General features: G+C 45.7%; 1 protein-coding gene across 1 annotated transcript; it reads left to right on the forward strand.

Annotated features, from left to right (window-relative positions):
- The first annotated feature begins 5,613 nt into the window (after positions 1-5,613).
- Positions 5,614-8,938, forward strand: si:ch211-203k16.3 (angiopoietin-related protein 7). The gene is made up of 7 exons (XM_067241763.1): positions 5,614-5,973; positions 6,905-7,024; positions 7,109-7,223; positions 7,589-7,726; positions 7,802-8,018; positions 8,276-8,471; positions 8,792-8,938. The coding sequence occupies exons 1-7, from the start codon at positions 5,614-5,616 to the stop codon at positions 8,936-8,938; spliced, it is 1,293 nt and encodes a 430-aa protein (XP_067097864.1).
- The last annotated feature ends 994 nt before the right edge of the window (positions 8,939-9,932 follow it).

Consider the following 9,932-nt stretch of genomic DNA (forward strand, 5'->3'; position numbering starts at 1 on the left):
ATTCAGCCTATCACCACACAGGGGACACAGACAAATCACATTTCAGAAAGTCAATGACAATTGAAGTTTAGCCAATTGGGAACACACACCATCCTGTCACATATGTCACAAAGTCCAAAATCTCTTTGGCTGAGACTTTGATATCATCAGTGTCAATTTCAAATTAATTTCTATATTCTTGATGGGCTTCTGTGATAAATGTTTTTCTTGGTAGAGGTTGACAGTTTCATAAACTCAATCACCCAGTAGCCCCCTAAAATTGTAACATGAAACCGGATGTTGTAAATATAGGAATGGGAAGGTACATGTATAGAAAGTATGAAACAATATTCACTGGCTCCTCCATCCAAGGACAAACTCGGACATGATGGATGGTGGAACAACTCTTTCATAATCTTCTTTCATCTCAGAGGGCTCTATACATCTGGCCAACAAAAAGACGGTGGCATGTGGATCAATATTATGACCTTTAAATGGAAGAAGATGACTTCCTGTGACGTCAAGAAAGCAAAAAAATAAAAATCTGAAATGATTTCACAGTATTTTGCTTATTCCCTGCTGCCTCATAGAAACGTCTCCATGCACATAAAGTCACAAAGAGACAAACACAGACACATGTCTCCCTACTTAGTTCATGCACTCATCTATATGAGCACACACACACACACACACACACAAAATCCACTCATCAAGCCCAGATTTGGCTCTCCAGCTATATCTTGTTCAGTTACCCTCGCCAACTCGGGAACACTGTCAATGGCATATTGTGAAAGAGTGACTGAATGGAAGACAGCCTTCGCATGTCTTGTGAGTGACTCATGCGATTGATCCCCCCATATACCTGATGATTACCAGCCATCTCTGCCTCACCTACCACCTGTCTAAGAACTGACACAGTAAGAAGTCTCCAAATTATTGAAGACCTCAGAACATGGGGTTTCTTCCATCCATTCGTCGTCTGAGAAAGTTGGAGGTAATTTAAAAAAGGTTGCTTGCTGTACTATCACACCAAATCCCTTAGTAATGCTAAGTATAGACTTCATACTGTGATGTTTCTGGGCTGGCCACACATGTAGTTACTATAGTTTCCTATACACCTGATTCTGGATGATCAGGTTTGTATGCTGCATGTAGAGCACAGGTGAATTCATCAGAAGTCAAAACAATTTGTACTAAAGCACATTTCGAAACCTATTCTAAAAATTGTTCTCTTCACCCTGCCAGGGCAGTTACATCATTATTTAATTAACTTACTCAAATGAAATGTTTCTTATCTTTCTATGATAGTTTTTTATGAGCTGTTGAATTAGAATGAATTGTGAGGATTTTGTTTAGTCAGATCCTTTCTTTGTCCATTATAATGAATGCATCCTCTCTGGGTTCTTGTGTGTTACAGAGCCTGCATTCTCAATGAGTCATCTTCCACAGCTTAGTCCAGAACCTCAAGGATACTCAACAGAGAGACTCAACAGCCCCCATTATCACTACACAGACATTTTTATGAACAGCATCAGAAATCCAAATATAGCCAGCTTCAGACTGTCCAAGGTTGGTATTTGATATAAACAGGAAGTTCAAATAATTGGTCAGATGAATAATGAAAAGGGTATAAAAGAGCCACTTGGGAACAGTTTTTAAAATGAGGGTAATATCATTGTTTGGAATGGAGATGAGTATGATCATACTTTTTGCTTTTTTGTCACTTGAAATGTTGAAATGCAAATGTATTTTTTTCTCATAAACACAGCGCTGTTTCAATGAAATGCAACTTCAAAAGTTGCATTAAAATAGCAAACCACTTCACTGAATTAATAGCTAAAATAAATAATGTATTAGTTTGATTGTAAATGATACAACTGAAATAGTCTACAGATATTTACAATAATTAACAAATATGAGCAGGTAAGCAATATACAGGCACAGTGAATGTCAGCTGCAATCAACCAAAAACAGTCAAAACCGAAGACAAAAAGAATAAAACAATAACTGATCTTAACAGGCGGTTAACCGTGAACACGCTCCGTCGTTCTTACCTTCCCCAGCAATTCTTTACTTCTGTTTCTTTTTTTTCAATCTTCCACAGGTCTCTCTCTCTCTCTCTCTCTCTCTCTCTCTCTCTCTCTCTCTCTCTCTCTCTGTCTCTCTCTCTCTCTCTCTCTCTCTCTCTGTCTGTGGTAGCTCACTGTTCTGTATGACACTCTATCTCCTTTATCTCGTCCTCTGTTGCTCTCTCTATGCAGGGAGAGTGAGGAGCCCTTATTGCTCCGCCTGTGAGCTCGAAGCTGCTTTTATAGGCAGCAGAGGTGCGTGGGGCCTCAGAGTGGGGTTGGCGCTGAGGGCTCCTGCCTCCTCTCTCCCAGCGGCGGCGTGGCGGGGCGGGGCTGGGCTTGTGAGGTTTGCATCATTTGGAACACTCTCTCCCCAGTCAATAGGGATCCACGTCAGCGAGCGACAGGTGAGGTATTAGCAGGTGGACTCCATTCCTCGTCATTGGTGTCTCTGCGTGTTTGTATGTGTGTGTTGACTGTGTGAGTGTTTCCCTTGATGAGAACAGTCCATTATCCGTTATTACTCCCAGATGTGTGCTGCCCAAATACAGTATCACACTGTTTCTGTAAGTAGTAGTACAAGTTTACAGGGTCGGCTCCAAGCTTTTAGCTATACGAGTTTCTAGAACAGAGCCATACAAACGCCCCCATGTGGAAACCAAATGCCTGCTCATCTGATTCCTCCTGGAGCCAAGCCTGCAAGCATATGTACATTACAACATTGTACATGCAAGTGTGTAAATGCTTGTAAGTGACTGAAACGGGGGTCCATGTGATCTATGAGGTAACAGCCTTAACGACCCGACCTTCGGACAGGTGTTCACCCATGTGACACAGAGGGACATGTACAAAAACACCCTTTCCATTGACAAAGGGCAGGCAAGGGCAGCGTGCAAATCAGTTTTCCAGGTTAAATTGGTTTCCTTGGCCTTCAATATGAAGATAGGAAATGGAGGCTGACTCACTGATTTGACGTCAATAGTGCACTTTACATGTACATAAATGTAGAAAGAGGTGCCACGTTTTGGTCTCGAAACACATCCATACCAATTGTTAATGTATGGGATCATATCCATTAGGATGAATGCTATGATGAAGGTTTTGACAAATATTTGCTATTTGCTTCTTACAGTAAATGCTGAATTACAGTTGAATAAATCTTCCCCTTTTAGCCTGACCTTGGTCTTTCAATGTTTGCTTGTGTGGCCGTGTCAGAGAGAGAGAGAGAGAGAGAGAGAGAGAGAGAGAGAGAGAGAGAGAGAGAGAGAGAGAGAGAGAGAGAGTCTTGAGTTTGTAAATAGGTTTTTATTATAGCCTTTTCTTGCAATGGCTTAGATGCTTTTAATGGTTAGTCAATTACAATAACAACAGGAAGTACACATGCTTTTTCAATTACATTTTAGGTTCTCGCACGAGTGTTCATTTCAATCTATTTGTTATCTCAAAACAAAAAGTGTTCTGCAGTAGAGGACGTCAATCTTCCTCATGCATTGTTTGCACTATGTTGATTTAAACACAGTACATTCTGACTAAATGTCCAGCAGAAAACAGACACTGGGGTTGACCTGACGCAAGTCCTGATGCCAACACAACCACGTCATTCATTATTGCGAATGATTTGATGCTTTCACAAAATCACAAGGTGTTTGACACATCTGGAATGGAACTCTTCCAACTTGGTCTTCTTCCTGTAGCGTGAGCCGAAACCTGGGCCGCTGTTGCAGACAGACCGAAGAGACTTTTCCTCTGTGTAGCGTTCGTGACAGCCAGAGGGATTCTACTGACAGAGCCTCTGATCTAGTACATCCTAATCTGGAGCTCACCTTCTTCTCCCGGAGCGTCTGGCTCCCTCCTCCAGGTCTTAGAGAGTCTTCCTTTGGAGCTCTTTTCCAGGTCTCTGTCTATGAATCATGTCATATGTCATTTCAGGGCCTTTCCCCCGGTCCCACCTGTGTCAAAGTCTTTCTGCAGGTTGTGACCCACCATACAATGAGGAGCTTGGGGAGGTATACTCCTTCTCCTCACGGAGGCCATAGGATTTCTTACTGCTGGCCAGAGACAGAACACTTCAAATGTTCTGCGGTTGAGGACAACGTTGGAACGCTTCATTGGTTTTCAACTTTTGCTGTCGCAGACAAGAGACTTGGAGACCAGCCACACATTGAGTGGGTGCTAGCTGTCAGCTGGAGTTTTCTTGGCTCCAAGAAAACTGTTTGAGCAGATTGTGACTGCAGAATGACCCTTTGTGTCAGAATCATTACAATATATTTACCACCCGTTGACCTCTCTGAAGGTCAGAGGTCAGGGTCGGTTCCTCAGAACCCTCGCAGCTCCAGGGCAGTGTTCTTCTTGGTAACAGACACAGCTAAGAAGACTCTGGTCACTTATTGAGTTTATTACCCCTTACCAGCAAAGGTAGGTAAGATTAAGTTCGCAAAGATCAATTACACATGTTTTAATGGCACAATGGAGGAACAATATACAATTTAAATGTGTATACTGCTGTCACTTTAAACAAAATACAAAGTTTATGTCTTGCAACTTGAATTCATGACACCTTTCTGAATTACAAACAATAACAATGTATAGAGTCCTGCAATCATAAAATAATGGTAATTATCTCAAATATTACCAGAAAGAATGTATATATTTACAAATGCCACATTTTCTGGTCATTTTGAAGTCTGGACATAACTATTAACCCATAGAACAGTTTCTAATTATATATAAACACATGAATATCCATACTTAACATGAAAGATATTATTTTTACTCTTTGACCAATGAGAAATTAGGCCCACATAAATCAATGTAACAAACCATTTACATTATAAACACATTTTCTGGGCGCTCTGCCCCTCCCTCAAACACCTTGAGCAGATTCCCTCTCTCCCGCCCGTCTCTCTCAGGTGAATCCTCTTAGGTGGATTATGGGGATAAGATGTCGCTGCAGCACAGTCACTCTGCTCTACATCCCCTGCTCCCTCCACTCTACAGGGAGAGACCGACCCAGAGGGAGCAGAAGGAGAGAGGCTGGAAGAGAGAGGGAGAGAGAGAGAGAGAGAGAGGAGAAGGGGAATGGGGAGAGGGGGCCACGGCTCGTTCTGTTCAGGAGCCGGGATGAGAGACCATCCAGGATAGAGGTACCGTGAGAGCCTCTCTCTTTGTGTACTGAACAGGGCATGGCGATGGGAAGGATGCTGTGTTTTGCGTGTCTATGAGTGTCGTTCATGTGTAAGAGTGTGCATGTTTTGGATGTTGCTTAGTTATTCTGAAAATGTCTGCCAGCTCAGTCATGTTATGGACTCCACTATTCTGGAGCCAGAAAGTTATGGTTAAGCTTTTCTCTTTAAGTTCAAACCCCTTAATGAAACTGTTTTTTATTTATTTATTTACAGAGGCTTACCTTTTATACTGCAATTAGTGTTGTTTACATGTAATTCTACATAATGTCTTTATAGTGGTTCATGCAGAGACCGAGAGCTGAGCACTGCACAGCACAGAAGACGCTCCCCACATTCACACAGACCCCTCTCACTGCCTAATCTCAGCAAGACAGGGAAAAATGGCCTTCCAGCAAACCCCTCCTCATCTGGCCTGGTGGTTCGCTCTATGTGTCATCCTAGTCCTGGAGGTCTGTGGAGAAGAGCCGGACTCTACCAATAGGCATACCGGCGGGGGGACTCAGTGTGGGGATTACAGCAACCAGGTGATGGAGAATGGGATGTGTCAGCTGGTTGCCACCCTGCCACAGCTGGACGACCAGAAGTGCCCCGACATGTTCCGCTGCACGGACGAGGTCTCCTATTGGCTGCACGAGAACGAGGAGAGGAAGCAGCAGATTCTGTCTCTGAGGGAGACCATCTCAGAGCTCCAGGAGGAGCTGAGGAATCACAGGCACCGTGTCAAGCTTCTGGAATTACAGGTGGGGTTCTACAGAGACCAGTGTGTGGTGTTCTGGAACACTGAAAGGAAAGGGTGTCAGATTGGTTTGTGGTAGTGCAATTACAAAAGGATCGGCCCCGAGTTGAGGAGGATCGGATTCGAGAGAAATTAGTTGGTTTCTAGAACTTTTGACTGGTATGCTAGTGTTCTACAGTAGATTGTTAGACTGGATCTTCATGAGCCAAGTTGGCACAAATCGGTGTGTTCTAAAAGGGCTTCACTGAGGGACCGAACCTTACAGGTTGCCACACACACTGCCACAGCCACAGCCACACACACACACACACGCACACACACACACACACACGCACACACACACACACACTGCCACATCTACCACCACGCAAACACCTGTTCTGTTGCCTGGAAGGTTTCCCTCCTTATGTGACCTTGGTCCTGGGCAGCTAACTAACTGGATTATCCTGCCTCACCACGTGCATCCTTGTGGGCCTGTGACTGTAAGCCTGGGGGCTGAGGCTGGGGCTGAGGCTGGGGCTGAGGCTGGGGCTGAGGCTGGGGCTGAGGCTGGGGATGGAGCTGGGGCTGGGGCTGTATACGTATGATGAGGATAGAGTAGAGTCAGGGCTGGTATACAGTACAGTATGAGTGGGATAGGGACAGGTCAGGGGATAGTGTGGTGATGAAGCAGGAGGGCATGGCTGGAGGGAGAGTCTGGGATGGGGATATCGTCTGGAAATAGAACTGCTGTGCTGAGTCTGGAATGGTGGAAGTCAAGGATATGAGCTGAAGTAAGACCAGGATTTGATGAGCACTTGCCCAGTCTGACCTGATGTCTGGCTGCTTGTTGATCTTCCCAGGATGTTGAACGAATAACATGTTCATACATGTTTCCCATGTACATATACATGACTAAACACATGCGGTTTCCCCTCTACGTGTGTGTGTGTCAGAGTGAGGAGAAAAACCGTATGAATTCTTCTTTGGAGCAGCGCTTCCATGAGTTGGAGGTCCACTATGCAGAAGCCACCACGCTACTGCACATACAGGGCACTCTCATCTCTGATATGCAGGTACACTCTTTAACACACACATACACACGCAATTATGAGCCGCTCGTTGCTGCATCTCAGTCATACCGTGATGTCTCTGAACAGACCCAGATCCAGAACCTGACCCAGTTGGTGGAAAGAGTCCGCAGGAATCCTGGCTGTATGATCAACGTAGTCCACACCAGCCCCCAGATGTCTGCGGAGGAGGCCCTGCACCCTGGTACACACACACACACGCACACACATGCATACATATACACACCCGTTTGCATCGTCTTAAAGCACGTTTTCCTCATTCACGCGTCTATGTCGCCAACTCTCCAACAGAGGGAGACAACTCAACAATGATATTCTCATCCACTCAACACACACACTATATTCTATTGTAGTCCAGTCGATTGTATTCTTAGCCATTCCAGTATTCTATTGTAGTCCAGTCGATTGTATTCTTAGCCACTCCAGTATTCTATTGTAGTCCAGTCGATTGTATTCTTAGCCACTCCAGTATTCTATTGTAGTCCAGTCGATAGTGTTTGGGTCCTCTCCACTCTGTCCCCAACGTGTGCTCCCTGTCTCCTCCCTCAGAGGTCCAGCATGTGAGGAGCTGTCCCATCGACTGTGCTTCTGTCTACCAGAACGGAGTGAGACGTTCTGGTCTCTACACCGTGGTGCCTTCCCTCGGAGCCATGCCCGTGGAGGTGTACTGTGACATGGAAACAGAGGGTGAGACACGCACGCACACACACACACACACACACACACAGAGAACCCCGTCCTTCACGCGTCCTTGGTCGTCAGGAGGAGGCTGGTCGGTGATCCAGAAGCGCGTGGACGGCACGGTGAGCTTCGACCGCAGCTGGAGGGACTACAAGGAGGGCTTCGGGGACCTGCTCTCCGAGTTCTGGCTGGGTCTGGAGCACATCCACCACCTGACGGCGCAGGGGGAGTACAGCCTGCGGGTGGACCTGGAGGACTGGAGCAGCAAACACAAGCACGCGGTCTACCAGAGCTTCAGGTGGGTTACTTGTAGATGAGCCCACGGGACAGCGGTGTAGGCTGGTGATGTGCGGCACACACCGACTAGCCGCTGAGACTTTGTGGGATACAGCACAGGGAGGAGGAAGGGAGGCTTGGAAAATTGACAGTCCTAATAGACACCCACTGCTTCATACTAGACACGCCACTGTGGAATCATAGTTCTCTGATTTAATTCCTTCTTAGGTTGTGTTATCGATGATGACATATTCCATGTGTGTGTGTGTGTGTGTTCAGTGTGGATGGAGAGGAGAGCCAGTACAGGCTCCACGTGTCTGGATACAGCGGTACTGCTGAGGACTCATTCAGCTGGTACCATGACAAGCAAGGCTTCAGCACCCCAGACACTGGCAACATCTGTGCTGAGATCTCCCATGGGGGCTGGTGGTACAACCAATGCTTCTACGCCAACCTCAACGGTGTCTACTACAGGGTAAGTAAGCCCCACCTCTCTCTCTCTCTCTCTCTCTCTCTCTCTCTCACACACACTCTCGCTTTCTCTCTCCCTCACAGACACACACATTCACACTCTATGTGGCTCTCTCACAAACATACAAACTCACTTTGTCTCTCGCACAAACACACATTCATTCACTTACTCTCTCACACAGACAAACACTCTCTCTCTCTCTCTCTCTCTCTCTCTCTCTCTCTCTCTCTCTCTCACACACACACACACGCACACTTCATTAGAGGACACCCACCAGTTGACTGGCAGTTGTCCTCCTTTTAACTGTGTGTGTTCCCCTGCAGGGGGGCAGGTATTCTCCTAAAGGGCAGAGTCCGCTGGGTCCTGATGGCATCGTGTGGTATTCCTGGAAGGATTCCGATTACTACTCCCTCCGCAAAGTCAGCATGATGATCCGCCCGCGCACGTTCCGACCCCGCATGTCGCCCTGAGCGACGGGAAGCCATGTGACCATGACGGCAGCAGCCTGTGGCTCAAATGGTTTGATAAGATGTTATAGTTTGGGGGTTGCCAGGTTTGGAGAGCTTAGGACCTGCACCATGACAAGGAGACAGGGCATCCACGTCCTGAGAGTTCAGGTTGGAGGAAACAGAAAACCGGACAACTAGTGATTTGACTTCCAGGTCATTCCTTTCTTTACAAGACATTACATCCTTAATACTGTGGCCACCATGCATACTGCACTGTATGTATACTGCGTACATACAGTACCGCATATATATAAATCAATGTATATAGTGTATATTTATAATGTTACTTTATATGTTTATAGTGTGGGTGGATCTTTGATCGTGTGTGTATATTCTTTTCAATAAATGATATGGTCAGATGTATGGCCAGAATGCATTTTTGAACAAGTACTGTATGTACTATTGATATTTGTAGGTATCGAATTTGAGCAAACTTACTGTATGGAAGGGAATTCACCACTCTAGTCCGTGAAGCAAACCACCACTGCAAAGTCTTTGAGGCATGTGACCTTGCTCATATGCAACAGGTCATGTACTGTTCTCAACATTCCACAGTTCTTTACCATAATCACAGAACACTGCCAATCTAACAGACTGATGCTGGAGAGAGAGAAATTCACCCCTACATACAGCACTAATGCTGTAGAGAGAAATTCACCCCCACATACAGCACTAATGCTGTACAGAGAAATTCACCCCCACATACACCAGATTCTCACCAGAAAGGCCAACATAGTTTGAGACTATGTTGGCATATGCCCTCCTCATCCCCTCCTTCTATATATTTAGATGAATAAGACTGATGTCAGCATGACCGGACTGACTCTATGGTTTACAAATTGACAAATGGAAGTGGACAAGCGCACATCAGGGACATGGATAGATAAATAGAACACAGGGGTCGTCTATGTATGAGTAATGTTTGTGTGCACACATCAGATCCAGCAGCCGTTGA

This window comes from Osmerus mordax, chromosome 8, assembly GCF_038355195.1.
Source record: "Osmerus mordax isolate fOsmMor3 chromosome 8, fOsmMor3.pri, whole genome shotgun sequence".
In the NCBI taxonomy this organism is placed as follows: Eukaryota; Metazoa; Chordata; class Actinopteri; order Osmeriformes; family Osmeridae; genus Osmerus; species Osmerus mordax.

Coding starts and splice junctions, on each gene's coding strand:
- si:ch211-203k16.3 (XM_067241763.1), top strand. CDS start 5,614: ATGGCCTTCCAGCAAACCCCTCCTCATCTGGCCTGGTGGTTCGCTCTA. Junction 7,727..7,801: donor CTGTGACATGGAAACAGAGG/GTGAGACACGCA, acceptor CTTGGTCGTCAG/GAGGAGGCTGGTCGGTGATC. Junction 8,472..8,791: donor TCAACGGTGTCTACTACAGG/GTAAGTAAGCCC, acceptor GTTCCCCTGCAG/GGGGGCAGGTATTCTCCTAA.